The 22,409-nt window shown below is 36.8% G+C and overlaps 1 protein-coding gene across 1 annotated transcript in view; it reads left to right on the forward strand.

The window, feature by feature from the left end:
* LOC105039459 (squamosa promoter-binding-like protein 17) overlaps window positions 1–22,409 on the forward strand; it is a 41,617-nt gene extending 19,208 nt beyond the window's left edge. The window contains exons 4-6 of the mRNA XM_073246360.1: window positions 18,521–19,037; window positions 21,337–21,473; window positions 21,570–22,409. Of these exons, the coding sequence (XP_073102461.1) occupies window positions 18,679–19,037; window positions 21,337–21,473; window positions 21,570–22,177 (1,104 nt within the window). The 5' untranslated portion in view covers window positions 18,521–18,678 and the 3' untranslated portion in view covers window positions 22,178–22,409. The remainder of the gene's footprint in view (window positions 1–18,520; window positions 19,038–21,336; window positions 21,474–21,569) is intronic.

A 22,409-nucleotide genomic window follows, 5' to 3' on the forward strand; every position in this document is an offset into this window, starting at 1 on the left:
AGCCCATCCATCACTTCTCGCTATTTTTGATCTACATCCTAATGCTCTCCATTGCTGCAAGACAACCACCACCAACCTACACCACCCTATTCCAGGAAGAGGAGAAAAGTAGGTTGTGGTGCAACTACAGGTCAACGTGTCAGAGGAGGCGATAGAGGAGGGGATGTGGAGGGGCTTGGAGGGGGAGGAGAGGGCAAGCTAGTGGCAGAAGTAAGAAGCAAATAAATAGATTGTAGGCTTGGAAAGAGAGCAACCTCAATGCTTCCAAGTTATCCCCTCCACCATCACTGGAACCTATCGCTCGAGGAATGCTTGTATTTCTTGTTCCCTTCCTCCTTCCCTGCCATGACTTCCTTCTTTGATTATGCCTGTCTCTCCAATCAGATGACTGAGGCATATGGCCACCACTACTATGGCCACTAGACAGCACCATCAATGGCCAAGGTTCGGTAGAGCAAGGGACACTTGGGAGATAGTGGTGATCCATAGGGCCACATTGTGTGGTTCATTGAGTGTGAGGACCAGCATAGCAAGATGTGCATCACCAAGGACCCCCCAAGACCGCTATGTCTGCCTCGCCATTCAAACTGCCAAGGATCCACCTCGGCTACAACTACCCAGCAAGGTTGTTGATTGTTTCATTAGGAATGCCAAGGCCATCGTTGATGAGCACGTTGAGCTCCCCACATAGCATCCCACCTCCTATGCTTCCGCCTGTCCCTCCAAACCTCCTTTTGCCTTGAATCCTCAATGCGAATTAGCTTGGTGGAGAAACCCTAACTCTAAAAACTCGAAAAGGAGAAGTAGAGAGTTCTTCAAAAGGCCAAGTAAATGGGATAGAGCGAATAAATAGGTAGTGAGGCAAGAGTAGTTAGGTTTGGGCACGAGTGCATGTCATGGGTTCTAACCTAATCCAATTGACGTGATTAATGTTCAACAGTTTAGATGGATCAATGGGTTATGTTGTTGGAATCCGAATTTGACTTGTTTGACAAACAGATCAAAATGGGTTGGCATATTTACTACTTAAACCTGTTTAGCTCAAACTCAAACCTATTTGTTGCAAGTTGGATATGATGGATTTATGGGTTGGGTCCATTTTTGCTAGTCCTACCAATTGTGGCGAGGTAGAAATCCCACTACGGCACGTACGATATAAGATATCGGAGCCTAAACTTTGGCAATTGTGTATCCATGCATCGATTAGCTTCCAATGAAGATGGATGGTTGTTGGAGGAAGTGGCGTGGTGGGTCTCTCTCTTCCAAGTGTGAATCACCATCTTGGCAAGCCACTCCTAGGAATCCACCAAAAGGTTGGAGAGAGAGAATAAGAGAGATACAGAGAAGAGGCGGCAATAATTCACCAATTGAATAACTCAATTACTTGAGGATGCCCAGGATTGAAGCCTCATAGGGGTACTTATGGTACAATAGACAACCTAGGAAGTAGGAACTCCCCCTCAAAGGCCAAGATTACACTTGGAATAACAGATAGGACAATCCTATCTTTGCAAAGCTAGATCGTTTTTTGGTTTCTATTGAATGGGACATCTTATGTCCAAATTCTTCTCAAGTCGTTCTCCCAAATCCATGTCCAAATCATAGCCCGATACAATTCTTCCTCAACAATTTTTAGAAACCTAAGATGTTCTTTTGATTTGAGCGAAGCTGGCTAGCCAATAACTCCATCCGAGATCTCATTCATTCTAGCTGGGAAGGGTCTCTCTCCTCTAATGCTGCCCAAAATCTAGTCCAGAAACTTTGAAGAACTAGAAATGCTCTTAAAATCTAGAGCAAGGATCTTGCAAGAGCCAATGCTAGATTGAAATCCTCTTTGCTCACAAAAATTCGGTTCCTTGATCGCAAAGAAGAAATTTGTCCCTTTTCCTCCTCTCAATTTCAAATAGATCTTCCCTAAAGAATGAGCTTCACTCATATTTGGTTGAGGAAGTTTATTGGAAACAATGGGCTAAAGTAAAATGGATCAAAGAAGGTGATGGCAATACGGCTATCTTCCATAGAGTTGCCAACTTCCACAAGAGGAAAAATTGGATCTCTCACCTCTCTTGGAAAGGCCATCACTATGTCAAACACAAGCAAATTGTTGATAATCTCACTTCTTATTTCAAAGAGATATTTGCGAAACTTTCCAAGCCACTGGTTGATTTCAGCTAGTTGGAGTTATATTCTCTTCGATTTGCTGAGCTAAGTATTTTGGATGAACTATTTTCCTCAGAAGAGGTCAAGAGAGCTGTGTTTAGTTTTTATGTTGATAAGAGCCCCGGACCAGATGGTTTCTTGATGATTTTCTTTTAGAAATTCTGGGATTTAGTGTCCTCTGATTTTTTTGCCTTGTTTCATCAGCTTCATGAATCAAATGTGGATCTCTCTTGGCTAAATTATGCTTATTTTTATCTCATCCCCAAGAAGGATGCAGCCTCATGCCCTCCCAATTTCCACCCTATCAGCCTTGTTCACTCTTGCATTAAAATTATTTCTAAAGTTCTTGCTAATCGGCTGCAACCCTTCATGAATACTCTTATTGATCCTACTCAATTGGCCTACATTAGAGGAAGATCCATTCTTGATGATATTTTTTGTGCTCATGAAATTATCTATCACTGTAAGAAAGCAAAGATTGATGGTGCCATATGCAAACTTGATTTCACTAAAGCTTTTGATAAGATGAATATTGAATATTTGATTAATCTACTTGTTTACCATGGATTCCCTCCAAAGTGGTGTGGGTAGATCAGTAATCCCTTGTGCTCCTCTAAGGCTGCAGTTTGTGCTAATGGGGATTTGGGCACTTGGTTTAAATGCAAGAGTGGTCTGAGACAGCGCGACCCTCTCTCCCCTTATTTGTTTAGCCTTGCTGTAGATCCTCTATCCAAGCTTCTTTCTAATGCTAAAAATGCCAATCCCTTTCAAGGGATGGGAGGAGCAGAAATACTTCAATATGCCGACGATACTTTGGTATTTGTTCAAGGGGGTAAACAATCTTTTGTTGTCCTGAAATTGATTCTGTATTCTTTTGAGCTGATTTCTGGTTTAGCTATCAATTTTTCTAAAAGTTTGATCGTTGCAGTGGGTCCTAATTCATCTCTTGGTAGTGTGTTCTCTTCTTGGCTTAACTGTAAAGCTTCATCTTTGTCAATTAAGTACCTTAGCCTCCCACTCAAAGGAGGTAAGCTTCAGAAATCTGATTGGATGCCTCTAATTAACAACTTCGAAACCAAGCTTGCTTCTTGGAAGGGAAAATGGCTCTCTTTTGGAGGTAGGCTTACTCTCATCAACTCTACTCTCTTCCATGCCAACCTACTTTCTCTCCCTTTTCAAATTTTCCAACTGGGTTTGTAAAAAGCTTGACAAAATCCGGCGCAATTTCTCTGGTCTGGAGGTGAAGGCTCCTCATCTATCTCTTGCAAAGTGAGGTGGGAGAAAGTGTGCATGGCCAAAGAAGAAGGGGGCCTTGGTTTTTTAGATCTTCGTGTCTTCAACCAATCTCTCTTAGCCAAATGGGTTTGGAGATACCTCTCAGGTGATTTTGGAATTTGGAAATGAATTCTCTCTTCTAATTATTTCAAAAGATTCAAGCTTTCGCCTTGTTGGAAGCCAAGGAGATCTTGCTCTAGGATTTGGAAGGATATTGCCACCTCGCTGCCTCCAATTTGGAATAGGTATAAATTCATTGTGGGAAATGGTCATAATATTTCTTTTTGGTTGGATCCCTGGCTTTGTAACGCACCTTTCAAGGAACTACTGCTGAATCTCTATAGATGTTGCAGATCCAAATTAGCTAGGGTGGTTGATTGTTTTGTATCGACATCTTGCTCTTGGAAGCTTAGATTCTCTAATCTCTCTAATGAGGCTACTACTCAAAAAGCTGTCCTTCTTCATTTACTGCAGAACAAGTCCCTTTCTTTTGAACTGGATACTATATCTTGGTCTTTGGACCCTAAAGGCTGCTTCCCCACTTCCTCTCTTTATAAATTTTTGATCCAAAGAGGCATAAAGTGGCCTTTGGCAAATATAATTTAGATATCTACTCTTCCCTTGAAAATCAAGGATTTTCTTTAGCTTGCATTGTTGAAAAAACTTAATACTAGGACCTCCTACTTAAGAAACTTGGTAAAGATTGTGGTCTTTGTGGTATTTGTAATTAGGCTCCTGAATCTGTAGATCATCTCTTCATTGAGTGTCCTTTTGTAACCTCTATTTGGGATCATCTTTATGCCACCTTTGGGGTCCCTCCACCCCCTTGCAACTTGGGGGAGATTCTCTTTACCTGGAAGAAGAGTTACTTTCAAAAGAACTAGCAGCCTGCTATCATTTGTTTGCTAGCTTCTTTGTATTGATGCATATGGACAGAGCGAAACTCACGTATTTTTCTCAATAAAGCTGTCTCTTTGGAATCTATTGTTGATAAATTTGTGAGCTTATTTTCTGATTGGTCTATTCTCATGAGAGACAGACATAGTTCTAGCTTCGATATGATCTTGGTTAAACTTCAATCCTGCTCCTTCCTATTTGCTTCTAGAAGTCTGCATCGAGTCTTTTTTTCCTATTGCTGGTTGCTTTGCGAGATTGTGATGAAGATCTTGCATTGGATGATTGATGATCTATTATTAATTCAGATGCTACATCTTTTGAGTCTCTATGCTTGCCCCTGCATTGCTTAACTCTCAGAGGAAATATGATACGATGGTTAGACTTTGCTGGAAAATTCTTATTCTAATCATTCTATTAGTCGGCCTACGTGCCCTCAGAGTTTTTTGGATGACTTTTTGGGGATTTTTGCTCTTTTCACTACTGCTGAGATTTTGAAGCGGCTTGTTTTGGATTGATCCAACTTCCTGGTTTTGGTCCTGCATCTTCTAGGACTTGGATGCTACCACCTTGCATCCCACCTCAGAGGCTTTGATGACGGGCGACTTGGATGTTTCAGTGAGCTCTTACTTTCCTCCGAGCCTCCTTGGATCCTTTAACCATTTGTCTATTTTATTTATCTGCTGCTGTTTCACCAACTTTCATTCTTGTAAATTTCTTTGCTTCGTATCGTTATACAGATTTTATGGTGAATAAAGTTTGGTGACTACTATGCTAATGCACAATAGTTTCCTTTTTATATCAAAGAAAAAAATAGGAACTCTTTCCAAGTCGGGCTTTCTCCAAGTGTAATATAATTCTAACTATTAAAATTTCCTAATAACATTAGAAGTTCTCAAAAGGAAAGTTTTTTAACATCAAAGCAACCTAAAGTTTGCTCGCATAAAATTTCCTAAATAGATAATTGGTGCCCGATGTGGGGCAGCATGCAATGTGGGACTAAAATAAAACCCATGCACCCATGGCCACCAAGTTAACCTTTACATGCTCTGGCATCAATTTCCTTATGTACAAATAATTATATAAGTGCCTTGGCCGATATTTTCTTGTGCGGTCCTGACATCCCAATTTCTTAATATTGCAATGCTGATTGTCCCATTTGAAAATTTCATTGTGGAATGCTCGATCTTGAAGGGCATTGGCACTGAGGAGTCAATTTCCGTAGGGTTTGACAAAGCTTATAACAATAGGAAAAGGTGGACTACGGACAGCATTTAACTCTTATTCATCCAGCTCATTCATGCGCACTGGATTAAGAGTTCAGAAGGCATATGATGCTGGCCTGGTGGAGTGGAGATTGATTCAGCATTTGAGGATTGGAAATAAGAATACAAGCACCTTAAATTTTGTGGGTTGATCAAAGCTTTACCTTATAAACACTAACAATTGTTGTTCTTGGATAAGTTTAACTCGAGTCCGTCATGTCTTGGTAGCCTTTCTTTGAAACAGTTGCCTGTTTTGTGGGAATTGTAGACTGGACACCTGACTGCTAACCAAATACACCTTGAACTGGAGTTGATTGTTCAGAGATTGAGCACCATCTCTTTTCCAATTCTTGACCAAATCTAGTTAGACCTGATCTGGACCTTCATCTAATGGCCAAGTTCGATTGTAATTCAGACCTGAAACCAATTTAATGGTGAATACTGTGATAGCCACTCAATTGCACCTAAAATCCTGGAATATATCTATCATCTTTCTGATCAGACTGCAGTGTGCTTGATTCTTATAGTGGTTCATCTTTCCAATCACACTGCGGTGTGCTTGATTCTAATACTGATTCAGTGTGCTTGGTTTCAGCGCATGGTTCATGTATAGTTTAGTACTGATTTAGTTTGGCCATGCATCGCACTTATGGTTTCTGATGACGTGTTCAGCCACGCTAGTTGGCAAAGAATGAGTTTAGCTGTAAGGAATTATAGATGCAGTTGTTTCCGTTCCAACCACAAGTGCTAACACGATATGGTTGCAATATTTTTTGAGCATATTTCTTGCTTGCTTGAAATCCCAACAATTGTCAGTGATCACGGGTGCATTGGATCATCATCCAAGGGTGAATGGACAAACTAAAAGTTTCCATCTGCCTAGGTGTATACCATCACAGTCCCTGCCATTTCCACCACATCATCAGAACCATTACATCAATTTTGTAGGTATCATGTCCATGCTATTTATCCTAGTAATGCTTTTGATCTTGACTGAAATCTTGACCATGATTACATTTTACAAAAGTATTGGATCAGTAACACATAAACCAATAAAATACATTTAGACCCATGTTATCTCACTTAATGTATAAGCTGATATGTCTTGCAACGTTGACCAATGTGATACTAGATTGTTTAATTCTATTTAATTAGTTTCGTATTTTTGTAAGTATGCCTTATTTAATCTAGCATTTGTTTTTTGAACTTGGACAGGATATTAGATTATTGTACTGACCATTATCTGTTCTTTTTAAAACTTTCATCAAGCCTGCATCTTGATGGAATCAAATTATTTCAGCTCGCATGATTGACCAAAGTAGCGAAGGTATGAGGTATCTACCATTAAAAGCCTTCGTTCTACTTGTGATTATTATCGTGTTGCCACCGGAGCTTCCATGATGATTCGACTTTGTTAGCACCATCGCTATCATTGTCCCAACAACCTCCTCCGTAGTCGCCACCAACGTCACCTTTACCATTATGACCACCATCACTGCAATCCATAATGCTGCTACCGCTGTCCAACATAGCTACCATTCGTTTAATATCATCGTTTGGTGTTTTACTCGCCATCCGTCTTCTTTTCATTCGTTCCACATTCATCTATATTAATTTTAGCAGGTGGTCCTGGTCATAAACATATAAACATCCTATTGGTATGCTGGTGTTTTCGATAAACTACACCAGAACGAGCCTTCTGCCAGCTGTTAACGCACACTTCCCAATCTAAGTACTATTCTTTAGATCCTAGGGCCGTGTACAGTGCCGGCTGTATCCACCATCTTATTCTGCAGCTCTCTGAATTTTTTTTTTTTTTTTTTTTTTGGCATAAACGATTTTTGGAGCCTCTCCCTAAATAAGCGTCTAAACCAATTTGATGAAAGGAGAAAAAAAGTTTGTAGTCAGGCTTGTCGAGCAATCTCGTATCGGTCTGCGTGTCTGCGTGAGCTATTTTTGTTTGCCTATTTATAGGTTTTTGTATAATTTAAAAAATACTAACTTTGGTAAAATATTTTGTTTGTGTTTATTATCAAAAAATTTTGATAGATGTTTGATCAGAACTGAAATCAAAATAGAATGAATAGGGATAGAAATTGAAATTGAAATGATCATATCTTTTAAAATATTTGATTTGTTATTGAAATCAAAATCGGGACGTAGGTTTGAATATTTGAAAGATAATCAAGATTAAATTTAAAAAAATTAAATTATTTTTATTTTATCTTAAAATTAAAATTAAAATAAAATTTTTTAATCAAATAATTAGAATAAAAATTATTCAATTTTATCCTCATTTCAAACTCCAATTCTCTCCGATCAAACATCCCATGGTCTTTAATGCCTCTTTAGGAGACGCCCACTAATATGAGCGAGAATTTGAATAGCGACAGGCTACTATGACCAGAATCCAGAGGCTCCACCGGCCGCATGGCAAATGCAAAGACTGAAGTATCCCTATTTTTCAACAGTAGAGGGACCATGTCCTGTTGTGGGCTCGAATGATTGTAGTGGCCAGCGTATGTGGCCCATGCCAGTCAATCAGTCAAATCAGTCAAGCATTTGGGTGGCGGACACTGCAAGTAGGTTGTACTCTTTAAGACGAGCTCCTATCTTAGGTCTCTTTTATGGATCTGTGGGCGTCTCCACTAACTAATAAGAGGCCCATGGAAGAGGACCCAACTCCTTACATTTAGTGTCATATTAATCATCAAATTAGGTAGTTCTTAATAATATAACATTATTCTATGGTTTTATATAATATTTTATTGAAGCAAAATTATTAGGAGTGACCATGAGATCACCCAATTAGTGGTGCGGTGGGGCCAAAATAGATTGCATAGTCCAAAAAAGGATGCAACCTTCTTATAAATTAGACATTTGTAAGCGGCATCAATTCTCACGTGTTCACGTGCTCAGGCACTTTATTATGTTATGGTATATGTCTAATTATCCAATATTTAAGAATATTTTTATTTTTGTAGAATTCATAAAATGTAGAAGAGCAAAATCTGTTATCTGTTCTGGTCTTTTTGATCTTCTTTCCGGTCTGTTTTCAATTATAACCTTTCACTGCTTAAGTTATTAAACACTTTATCTTTATGTTTTAACATAAATATCCAAATCTTTCCAAAATAAACATTAATAAAGATAATTATATATTGAACACCACTCTTAGAAGGAATACATGAGGGTTCTTAAAGGTTTGAATAAATATAATTCTATAACTTGCAATACTAAAATTAACCCTTTTCTACTTGCCAAATGCACAATACAAGTAGAACTTTGTCTTTTGTATGTGCTGACTATAGAGAAGATCTCTCTTACTTGATACAGCCAACCCTTTTTGACTCATAAATCCCAGCCTCATATTTCATATGTTGGTGATACCGAGATAAGTAATGGAAGATGAAAAAAAAAGTTGCTATATTGGTAATGGCGCCACCTTAGAGTATATGCAGGTTTTTAGACCTCCTACATTTTATTACAAGTAGGGTATTTTTACTGACTTTTATAACTCCATCTTTATTTGTATACTTGCACCGATTATCATATAGGGTGCCTAAAGTGATGTGATTTTTTTGTCAAATCAAGAACATGTCAAACATTCATCAACCGTCTCACCACATCGTCATGCATTTTGATTTGGACCATTACTTTTCCAACCCATCCTTATTGGGACATGTGGTAAGAATATTTTTAATCCATAATCTATTCATCTTTGTAAATAACAAAATTGGTCAATGAGAGAATATTGTCAGCATCATCAAAATTATCCTCTGCTACACTAGCTTTTACAGATTTTTTTTTTTTTTTTTTGTTGATTGTTTTGTTGTTTATTTTTCAACTTTCAACAATTAGCCTTAGTATGTCCTTATGATAGTCATGACAAGTCAAACTCCTATGTTTGGACTTTGATCTATATTTATATCTACCACCATCAGAGTTCCTTTCATTAAACCTCCCTCTAGCAACCAAGCATTCTACATTCCTATTTATGTTTCTTAATCAATTCTTTAGAAAGCAAAGGATATTTTAACATTCTCGATGGACATGATATCTCTACCATAGAGAAATGTATATCTAACATGCTTGTTTGAAGGAGGTAAAAAACACATCATAATAGGGCTTGATCTTAATTATTAATTTGGACATCAATATTCGTCAAATATATAACAATGAAGTTAGACTTAGCAAGATGAGATTTAATATGTTTACTTTCTACCATATGTAGCATAAATAAATATTTCTTCAAATATAGCTTATTGATGAGAGTAATATAGCTTATTGGTGAGAGTTTTTGTCACGAACAAGGGCTCCAACATAAGCCATAATTTAGTTATTGTCTTCTTATTAGAGATTTCGAACAAAACCTCATCAAACAAGCACAACTGAATCGCAATTACATCTTTCTTATCCATATCCCTCTTTTGCATTTTTATCGAAGTATTGGACTTCTTCTTCTTCTTCAACCTTTGTTGCGTCAAGATGTTGCCATAAACTAAAGGTGTTAGTGGGGTTGAACTTCTCAATTTTGAATTCTATTGATATCTTAAAACCCAATCGACATCCTAGTGCTTTGATGCCAATTTGTTAGAGTGGATCCAGATGAAATAGGGTACTTAAGGCTCTCCATGAAAAAGAGCAAAAAGATTTGAGAAGATAGAAAGAAAAAACATGATGCATACAGATTTGCATTGTTTGGCCACAAGCCTATATCCACAGGCAGGGATGGAGTAGAAGTTCTATTATAATCAAAATGATGGAGTACCAAACAGAGTTGCCTCATAATAAAACTCTAATCCCAATGCATCTTATTTGTCATACTTTCCTAATGAGGCAAAAGAAGATGCAAATCAAGTAGGGGTGGTAATTGGATCGGGTTAGTTCAAATACAAGTCGAATCCATGCGGGTCGAGTCAACAATCATCAATCTAAATTTAATCTATTTATTAAATTTGTTAAAAATTTATATTTGAATCCGATTTATTTATTAAGCGGTAATCTGATCCAATTCATTTAATCTATTTATTAAATATATTAAATTAGATTAAATGGATTAAACATGTTAGGTTAAATGGGTCAGAAGCAGGCCAAGCAGGTTTTAAATAGGTTAAATAGGTTATTTGACTCAATCCAATCTGATTATTAAATAAATTAAATAGATCAGATATTTGAAATCTAAATCTGATTCAAATATTAAACGGGTTAAATGAGTTGATTTGTTTATGATTCAAATCCATTTAGCCTAAATCTAAATCTGCTTACGGTGGGTTGAATGTGGGTCGGATTGGTGGATTAGATCATATTTTATCAGTTTTAATATCAAGACAAGTTAGGTCTGTTTGCCACCAGAGACCTCAGAAAAACTTTATAATTAGTTTTTTCTTTTCAAATTTGTTAAATCAAATCATAAAGTAGGGCAAATCAAGAACTTCAAGGCACACTTAACATAATGAATAAAGTTATTCATTGGTCAACTAGTTAGGGTGTTAATACCAATGTGGTTAGAGTTATTCAAGGAATAGTTAGTTATTTGGTGTTGAAACTAGGAATGTAATCGAGTCGAGTCGCGAGTCAAGTAGTTAGAAGTTCGGGTTTGATTTGACGTAAAATACTCGAGTTCGAAACTCAATTTGATTGATCAAGTCTTAATATCCTAATCTCGAACTCGAATTCGACTCAATGTAAAATAGGTAAAACTCAAGATTGATTCGACTCAATTAAAATATCAACCATAAAATTCGAGTTTAAAATCAAATTTTAGCTTACTAATAATATATATATATATATTAATATATATTATAAATTAAAAAATAATATTATTAAAAATATATATAAACTCAAGTAGATTTGCAAGCTTGCAAGCTTTCAAATCCCGTATCCTATTACTCGGGCTCAATAATAATTAAGTCGAATTGAGTCCGAATAGCTTATGAGCAATTCAACTCGTTTGCATCCTAATAGAAACATAACTATAATATTTACTTAATGGGCAGTTTGATATGCATTACCATTCATAGGATTTGGCACAAACTATATATATATATATATATATATATATATATAATATATATATATATATATATATATATATATATATAAAGGGAAAAGGTTAATATACTTCTGCTTGGTTGATGTAACAGGTAGTGCATCCACCATCAGAAAGAACAAGAAAAAAAAACGCATAATTGATCTGAGAGAGTTAGAGAGGAGAGGTGTATCTGTCTCTATGAAGCTGAATACTTATATCCACATTTAAAAATAGTAAAATAACAATCAATATTTAAAACCAATCGGTATTTAAAAAAAAAAAAAGGCCAGATGCTACTGAAAAAAGAAAAAACAATTGATAGGAGTTCCATGCGCCTCTCGTTCCGTCCAAATGCTTGGTGTCTGTTCATTAATCTAGCATTGCTCTAGATTTTCTTACATTTTCCGGAGTACCATGCATCCAGGTGGGTACGCCCGCGTGTGCAACCGCATGTCCCTTTGACTCTTAACTGTTCACTCCCAAAATCAGATACTTCCGTCCTCAACCGGACCGTATTCATACATTCATTTGACGTTGCTCCAGAGGGGGAGAGGGAGAGAGAGAGAGAGCGCCAAATGCGATGCTTGTGGAGTCCTTCTCCGCTGACACCTGACGGCATAAACGCGTCACCACTCCTTAAAATATGGGAAGGGAGAGCAAGGAGTTTCCATAAAGTTCTTGCTGTGGTCATTACCACTTGGAGCCCTTGCCTTCACGGAAGCACCGCCCCTTTTATTAGACAGCCGAATTGGAGCTCCTTCTTCGGCAGGGGCCCATGAATGTTGGACAATAAAGTTTCCCGGGCCAAAGCACTTGACTGAACTAATGAAGGAATTTCCAAGTTTTGGACCGGGCAAACGTCCGAGCCCTTGGGGACAATTGTTGGGACCAGTTGTCAGACCCACTTTATCACCCTACAGTCTTAAGTGGTCCCATGAACTTCGTCTTAATTTGGGCCCACCATGCACTTTGGGAGCCCGGAAAGCCTTTATTATTGGGTGTCTCGTGCTTCTCGCTTTTGACGCATGTGAGAGGAAGCAGTCTGCTCCAGTGCGCAAACAAAGCTTGGTGAGGCTCATGAAAGCTGACACATCTCCTTCAATTTGGCTGACCCCAATGCACCCCCACAAAGTCTTCGTAAGACTTTGATGCACATAATGTTGTGCCATTATTGCTACTGCCATTATTTTTCTATCTTATTTGTAATTTGATTTTTCCTCTAGCTTTTTATACATGTTTCTAAATCGATATAGGGTCAACCGGTAATTTTATTAGTTTGGTTATATAGCAATGAGTGCTTGCTAGGATAGTATCAACTTTTACCACTTAGACGGGGCATTAAGGTTCGATTTCAATTAAAATTAACCCCTGAGAGATGGGTTGGCATGATGTAGAAAAAAAGATTAATCCATCCTACTCTCAAAAAAGGGGGAAAAAAATTTCAAAAGCTTACACATGGTGATAAGCAAAAGCTTATATATCTCCTATATGCACTATTCTCTATTTTTATCAACATCTGTAATTATTTATCCTTTTAAAATAGACCTTTAAAAGTTTGCGGTAGAGGAAGTGTACAAGAGAATAAACATACATATTTAATAATTTTGCAATTTTGGAAAGTCCTAAACTATTAAAAGATGAGAGGTGTTTTGCGGAAGTATGGAAAAGCTCCACAGTTCTTGTCCATGTCAACGGTATATTTCATGCTGTCCATAATTTACATCAGGTATACACTAGTATATTTTTTTGAAAGAAATAGGAGATTTTACCTGCATTATAATTATCAGAATCTAACTTATTAGAGATGCACCATTAAAGAATCAAACTCAGAATTCCTGGTCACCAAGAAGATAGGTGTGACCAACAGGTCCTAGTTCACCTTTGATACATCGATGTTGAAGGTGCATTACGTGACATTTAGAATATCATGTGATACTACCCCATTCTCGAACATTTTATTGCATGTGGGTTTTTTTTTCTTTTTTTTTTTTTTTTTTTTTTTTTTTTTTTTTTGGCTCTCGCGCGCGCGCGCGAGTTCAAAATTGCATCTTTTGTGGTATCATGGAACCTGTTGAATAGTTTGCCGCTTATGTTAGTGCATGAAGTTTAACAAACATATGATTAAACATATCGGCCAAGACACTGCTTGCTTATTTGAAAAAAAAATAAAAAATAAAAAATAAAAAAAACAAGCTTTCAATGTGCAAAAGACAAACTTTTACGAATACTCAAATAAGGATGTTGATTTTTATAAAATTTTTCCAACTTTAGGGATTTTTACTGTTTTCTTATTTTTTTCCAACAAACTTTTTTTTTTCCATTATATATACGTACATACATATGTGTGTGTATATATATATATATTTGTGTTGGACTATACTTCTCTCAAGAGGAGGAGGTGTCTACTCTTCTCAAGTCTATAATCAGCAATAGATTATTTAAATCAAAGATCTATATTGTTAATTATAATTGTACTAAAAGATGTTTAGAAATCAAATATTATATATTGTGCTGGTCTTTAACTTATGTGTAATGTAAACAAAAGATGGGCGATTTTAATTTTGCTAGTGTACTAAAAAATATGATAAAGCATATAAATTAAAATTTATTTTATAGATCATGATTTAAATATTTTAAATGTATATGAGTTAAAATTAGTTAATTTTAATGTTCGCATTACATTTGTAGTTCATTTTTGCACCTATTTGATGCATAGATTAGATATGGCCCAAATATGCCATCTTTAAATTTTTGAGAATATTTAGTTTTATAAGTCATGATCAATTATATGGATTTTCTTTATAAATTCTTTATCATTGGGTGGTGGTTGGGGGGTGGGAGGGGTGGGGTGTGGGGGCGTGGCTAGATGGTGGTTGGTGGCAGATGAATACTTTTCAAAACACCAGCTTACAAGCAATGTGCATTTGGGAGGTTTATCATGCTTTCAGTCTTTGATGGTTAGGACGAATTTTTAGTCAGTTCCTTAAATTCAAAAAATTCAAATTTGATCCCTTATTTTTTGATTATTTTAATGTAATCATTTTTCTAGATTTCAATCATTTTCTCTCACTAGAAGTCTATATTAATATTAATTGATGATCATGTGGTAGAAATTGCTTAGATGGTAGATTAGTGATCATGTGACATTTGTGTGTTAATGTGGTATAATAGATAAAAAAATTTTTTGATGATGCCATGTATGAATGATGATGTGGTGCATGGTTTGAATTTTTTTGCCCAAAAATATCCTGTCATCTAATCACATTATATATCATGTCACTATTTATGTAAAAATATTTGTAAAATTTTGAAAACTAAAAATATAATTTACGTATAAGGGGGTATAAGGGGGATGACGTGGTATCCAATAATTAGACATATTTTGGCAGAAAATTACATAACAATTACCGCATTACCTTCTATATGCTGTCATCGTTTATATGTCATGTCATTGTCCATATATCATGCCATCAAACTAAAAAAAATTTCATCTGTTACACTATACTATTGTTCATATATCATGTTATCATCAATCAGTCATGTAAATCACCTATCTAAATAGTTTTTCCATATATGATTAGTCACGTACTTTGCAATTAATGCCAAAAGAGAACTCTGTTGAGATAAACGGAGTCCGAGAGAAGGGTTAGATTAAAACAGTTAAGAAAAAATACGATTCAAATTTGAGTTTTTTGAAATTTAGAAACATTAAAAATCTGATTGAAACGTACTAGTCATCCAAAGTGAACAGAATCCCTCCTGCTGATACCACCGGCCTTAAAAGTGAAACTTCATTGCTAGGATTGAAAAGTCCAGCGATAAGTGCCATTTGATGGTGGCCCTAAAAGTGAAACTTGCTGGGAACGGATACGATTGTCGGATGATCTTTTATGCTGTGTTGCTTATTATTTTGTAGTGGCATCAAAGGGCAAAAGCACAAGACCCTCCACGATGTCTTATTGTGTTCTAAGGTGCTTACGCTGGACCAAAGATCAACTGATGCAATACCACTGTTTGCAATCTCTCCAAGCGTCTTCTTAAACCATTTTATGATCAGTACATTATGGATGAAAACCCCTCTCCACTGCAAGGAATTAAATCTCAAAGATGAGGTGTGGTTATGGCTGCAATAATATTTAATAAAAGGGTGTTGAATGATATCTACAAAATCATCAATCACCTAGTTAATTTGATAATAGACTGCCAAGAGGCTGATGGCTTAAGATGGACGCTATTGTGGATAATGAAATCAAAAAAATCCATGTGTACCCAAATAATAAGGAAAAAAAAAAAAACCCATGCAATTAATTTGTTGTCGGTGTTGTAAAATGTAAATGCAGTTGTTGGGCCAGAGATCTATATTTTGTTCGTGCAGATGAGAGCTTGGCGATGACACGGGGATCCACATTCAAAGTGAGATCAATCCATGGCGTCAACCATCAAGGCGGGGGTTTAGACTAAAAAAAACATGATTTATAGAAAATAACGTTGACATCGATTAGGGAGAAGCCAATTTAGAGTATTCTAATCTATTTCTCTCACACGCCAAATTTAGAGTATTGTAATCTATTTCTCTCACACGTGGACGCACGAGTCAATATGACAAACAGAGCAGGCTTTCAAAATGTTTAAGGAACCATTCTTATTTTTTATATTAACGGATGTTTTGGTTATGCCCAAGTTCACTTTTTAAATCTTTCAAGTTCATTTTTGTTGGCTTCGTGAGTCCACTGTTGTCGTGCAGGTTACTTTCTTAAAGGGCTCATTCTTTTGGCGGCACAAATCTTATCAAAAAATCTATATTTTTTTTGAATAAATATTATTTATGTAATATTTAAATAAAAAAATAATTTATTGATATTTTTTTATACATAAAAAATGATTATAGAATTTGCTTTTCATATTATATTGCATTACGATCTTTCAAATAATTTACTAGGATCTATCCATCTTTACTATGATAATCTGTATGCTTCCATGCCCAATTTGCTCATTTATCATGTACTTCTATTTGTGGTTGAAGCTCAATTTTCTAATACTAAACTAGATTTTCGATTCATATAAAATTAGGAGAGCTAGATACGATGCAAGGGCATGACAAAAGGAAAAAAAAAAGAATCTATCAGAATAAAGAATAAAGGGATCTAGTCTCCACTAAAGAATAACAAGAGAGAATCATCCACAATCATCTAGGAGAAAAAAATATAAACTTATAAATTAAAAAAAAAAAGATGAAAAGGTTTTAAGTGAGAGAGTCATCAAATTCTATCAATCTTTTGGCTAAAATTTGGCTAAGAATTGTAGTGGTGCCACGGATGAGGAGAGGAAGTTAGGGATTAAGGTTTGTTAGTATATCAATACAAGAGGAGCACTTGAAGAACAAGCCATAGTTTTTTTTTTTGGAGGTGAAAAAAAAAGGGGCTATTTATCGATAGGAAATTAAGTTACCAATCTCTCGTATGGGCATGTTTCTATAAATTTTATGAGTAAATATTATTTATAAAAAACTTAATAAATTTATCTTTTTGATTGGTGTACAAGAATATGAAGTTAAAATGGCAAACATTTCTTATAACCATCGAGCAGCTTCTGACCAAACAGACCCCTAAGGGTAGACTACTGTGCCATGTGCCGTTCTATATAAATTGTCGTGATGTCATTCATGATTGAGTCCATGCATCACTAGAAATAAACTAGAGCCTTATGGTAAGTTCTAATAATTTCTACTTAGTGCTAAATTAAGTGAAGTCCTGTCCACCTCTCCTAATCGTCTAATCCTAAACAGAAACAAAATCTTATTTTTTAAAAAATCAAAATTTTTTCTGTACAAAAAATAAAAAATAAAAAAAAATTAAAATTTTCTTGCCAACATATATGCACGAAAATAAAGTACAAGATAGAATTAATGATATCCTTCTTTCTATATTATAATAAGCTTCCATCTAATTGAACCAATTGTGGTCATATATATATATATATATTATATATATATATATATATATATATATATATATTATATAATATATATATATATATATATAATTTTTATTTTATTTTATTTTTTTTAGTTGTACTATAAAGCCCCCTCTCTTGGTTTCAAGTTCCAACAAGGTAAATTGATGCCAAGTAATTCACTGAAAGGCTATGAGTAATCCTGTAGCTTCCCTACGTCTTAAATCTTAATCTGTTCCGTGCTTTTGACGGATTTCCTGATCAGTATCCAACCCAAAGAAGGCCCCTCGCTGACAAGGAAAAAGCGGCCGAAAAAACCCAGACCCCAGAAGAGTCCGCGGGCAATTCAAAGCTAAATCCAAAAGATTCTCCTACAATAAGAATCCACCCCTACAAGTTAAAAATATATAAAAAAAATGTAAGGTCACATATAGTCACAAAAATATTATGTCAGGTTCCCAAAGTATTGCTTAAAGATCTACCAAAAAGCCACTTTTTTCAGGACATTTACGCTCCCTTCAAACCTCGAAAAGCTTAGCTCCTGTTCACTCAAAATAAAATAAAAAAAAGCAAAAGCCCCCACTGAAAATAAAAAAAAAAGCTTCTAGTAATTCGTACTGAAGTGACCTTTTTCTTAAAAGAAAGACTTTTGGTTCAGTTCTCGAAGAAATCTAGCAGCATCCTCAGCTACTTCGGTTAAGAACTTTTGCGTCCTCAGGGTACTTGCGAGATGGAAGAGGAGGCAAAAGCGAAAGACGCAGGAAAATAAAGATCAAATACCGTTGTTGTCATCTTTTATTATTTATACATAATTACTTGTGCATGTTGCATCACTCTTAAGTGATTTGCATCACAGTAATTGATTTCTTTTTTTTTTTTCTTTTTTTGAGTGTCCATCAGAGGTAGTGTTTAACCCAAGGTGGCATGGCCCAAATGGCAGGTGTTGGCTTTATATGCCAGGGCAAAAAGGCTCAAGGAGCTATAACCAGCCACACCCACCCCTCTTCCATCTCCCCACCACCTCTTAAAGAAAGCCCGCATAAGTTTTTCCCCTCTCCATCAATGGCTCTGGATTGGTAGCAATAGGGGGTGGTGGAGATGGAGAGGGGCTCAAGTTTTCTTGCTGTCTCTGGGACCAATGGCTCTGATGACTCCGTCCATGGGCTGCAGTTCGGGAAGAAGGTCTACTTTGAGGATGGGGTTGGTGGTGGGAGCTCCTCCAAGGCCTCACCAACCACTGCGGCATCCTTGGCATCGCCGCCGCCGCCGCCGAAGAAAGGGAAGGGGGTCGTGCAAGGGAGGCAGCAGCCACCCAGGTGCCAGGTGGAGGGGTGCAAGGTGGATCTCACTGGTGCCAAGGCCTACTACAGTAGGCATAAGGTGTGCGGGATGCACTCCAAGTTCCCTAAGGTCATTGTCGCAGGCTTGGAGCAGAGGTTCTGTCAGCAGTGCAGCAGGTTAGCTGCTCTGTGCTTCCCTTTTTCTGTTTTAGCTTTCAGTTCTTAGCTTCTATCTGTAAGTTGGGCTCCTTCCCCTGTTGGGTACTTGAGAGGTGTGAATGTCTCCCTTTCTTCTTCAAGAACATCTAGTAAATTGGTTTTTTCTGTTCATATCTTGTTTGATTCTGTTTCAATACCTCCATTTTTTTTTTAGGCTTTGAAATTTATGATTCGATTGTGCTAATTTTTATTGTAGCTGATGGTTTGGAGGGATGGTTTCACTCATCGAGTTAAAGGGCAGTTTAAGCTTGATTCTTATTTTTGAAGCATGTTAATTTGAGCTTTTGCTTGGTATATTTGAACATTATTGCTACAGGAGTTTCCTTTTACCTTTTTTATATGGATATTGTTGGTTTTTGTTTGTCTATTAAGTCTAATCTAAGGGTGGAGGTTAGACTAGAGCTTGTGAAGGTGGTGCTGATTGGGATTGTCTGTCCAATTTGTTTGGTTTGTTTCGCTGTCTTCAAATTGATTAAGACTGTTACTTGTTGTTGGTTGGATGGAAGGCTTGCGGGTTACTTAAGTACGATACTTCAAACAGAGAGTAATTTTTGGATTTGGTTGGTTTGGTTGTCACTTGTCACTGATACTGGAACGCTTTCTCTTTTTATTAAAAGTTCATTTTTCACCTATCAGTTTGTTTATATTGATCCTTTTAGGATGGTAAGAGCTGTGGATATAAGGTCTGGCTTTCTCCCAATTGGTTGTGTGCTTTCCATCTCTGGCTTTACGTTTCTGCTCCTGAGATTTGTGTGGTTTCTTAAATATATATGTATATTGTTGTGTTAGTTCTAATTGAGTATATCTGGGGAAAATGTGATGGGGGTTTTGCATTTTCTTATACTTTTGTTCGTGTTTTCCCCCCTATCTCATAGGGGTTTTGGAATCTTATGACTTTTGCATGGAGGGAAAAAAAAACTTCTTAACAAAGTTAACAGCACAAATTTGGTGTACATCAATTTGGAAATTTGTCTGTGATCTAATATATTTGGACATAAATTTATTTCTTTGATGTGCTTTTATGCTTATATTTGCTACCACGATTATGGTGCTTCGAAAGGATGATGATGCAGATGCATCCTAAAACTAGGAAAAAAGGAACTAATATTATGGAATTCAGAAATTAAGATTTGCCTTATTGCTTAGGACATAATATCATGATTTTATGTTAAATGGTTATCTTTAGTCTTTTTGGTCCTCTTGGTCTTCAGTTGTTCAATATGGCTTGAGGTAATTATTTATTCAGTGTTGGAGTCTGAATGTGAATAATTTTGTCATTCCCACTAAGCTTACACTGCATTGTTTTGTACTTCAGTGTGCATCAAAATTTTCCATCCAGATAACTAGGAGTTATTCTTGCAGCTTATGCATTCTATTTCGTTTTGGAGATTACTCCCACATTACAGTGCTATGTCATGCAATCTGAACATGTAAACTGAAGCAGCTAAACATAATGGTGTACTGAGAGAAAGCATCATCATTTCCTGAAAGTCTGAAATTGCTAACCTTGAATCTAATTTCCCCTGTACTTGTGGGCCAATGCTGGAAAAAATTTGTCCTAAGAAGAGATGTATTATCCTCTCTCATGGCAAGTTTTGATTTGAATTTGACTTTACGTGGTGCCTCAAAAATTTGAACAGCTCTTTGTCCAACTTGCTTTGTTATTCTAAAATGAGAATCATACACAAATTTTTCTAGGTCTGCCATATCGTGTTCTTTGTTCGGCCACATACAACACAAGTTAAGCTGTTCGTATTGTCTTTCTCAGACTGTTTTTCTAATTGATACTGACAAGCAAATTTACTGCTACCTTTGTCATCTCATTGTTCTCTACAGCCAGGTAGTTGGTCTTTTCCTAAAGATTTCATTTCTAGCAAAGCAGATTACTGGCTTCCATTCCAGTCTTTTCTTTGATGTGATGTCCAATTGTGCATGACGACATCTGATAGAGCTTTGCTTCAAACAGAAAGTCATCTTTAAGATAAAAGAATATTACCTTGTCCTAAGCTATTGGGACATCTATAATTGTTGGACTAAATGTCAGAGAGTAAGATCCTAAATTATTTAAAGGGATAATGGCTTCAAAAAATAAGTATCGGAGGGAAAGCATTTGTTTTTAAGGACAATGATACGAAATTTTTATATTATGATAGGTGCATTTGCAGATGTTACTAGTTTATTTTGCCTAGGTTTTATTGCATTTGATGCCTTGGGTAATGTGGCTTAATGAGAGATTTTTCTTGATACATTTTTGAAGGTTTCACCAATTACCTGAGTTTGACCAAGGGAAACGCAGCTGCCGCAGACGTCTGGCAGGCCACAATGAGCGCCGAAGAAAGCCACCACCTGGGTCGTTATCGTCACGCATTGGACGACTGTCATCATCTTTTCATGGTTAGACACATCAGAACTAATTTGTTTATACTCTGGAAACTTCTTTCTTTTTCATGAGGCCCTTTGGTTTAAAATAAACTACTGAACTATGAACAGAGGATAACAGAAGTTTCAGAGGCTTTCTTATGGATTTCACTCACCCAAGGCTACCAGAAACCGCACGGGAAGTATGGCCAACAGTTCAGGCTGTGGATCGGGTGTCTAGTCATCAATGGCAGGGCAGTTTAGGAGCTCCCCAACCAAGCGAGATTGCACCACATGGGGCCCGCCAATACATGCATGATTCCATTGGTGGGGCTCTGCTCTCCACTCCGGAAATTCCAGCAAGCGGATGTCTCTCAGGATCATCAGACTCCAGCTGTGCTCTCTCTCTTCTGTCAACTCTGCCATGGGGTAGCACTGCTACTAGGAACGACCAAGCTCCAACTATCACAGCAAGCAGCAGCTTCAGTGGAGCGCCAATGGATCAGCCAGTTCTCTCGAATAATTATGTAGCCAGTTCATGGGGATTTAAAAGTCACGAAGGTGGCAGCAGCTCACTGGGAGTCCAACATGAGTTGGGATTGGGTCAAGTCACCCAACTGGATAGCAGTCAGTTCTCGGGAGAGCTTGAGCTGGCTCTGCAGGGAAGCAGGCAATGCATGGACTTTGATCCTAGTAGGGCCTATGGCCATTCTGATGATGTGATTCATTGGTCCCTCTAGACCGATTTGCTCATGGTGCAAAAGAAACTTTTTGTACCATTGATTATGTTTCTCCCAGTGATCTGAATTCTTGTCAGCACAAACTTCAAGATTGAGTCCATGGGGTGATTCTATCCTGGGAGTTCATGAACCAGAAACACTTTATAATGGTTCATCCACTTTTTTGTAACCTTGAGGATCCCAAGTACATTGCAAGAAGATTTTTCAATGGGTGCAGCAAGTTGTTTTTAAA

The sequence above is a fragment of the Elaeis guineensis genome, chromosome 1, assembly GCF_000442705.2.
Source record: "Elaeis guineensis isolate ETL-2024a chromosome 1, EG11, whole genome shotgun sequence".
NCBI classification, from domain to species: domain Eukaryota; kingdom Viridiplantae; phylum Streptophyta; class Magnoliopsida; order Arecales; family Arecaceae; genus Elaeis; species Elaeis guineensis.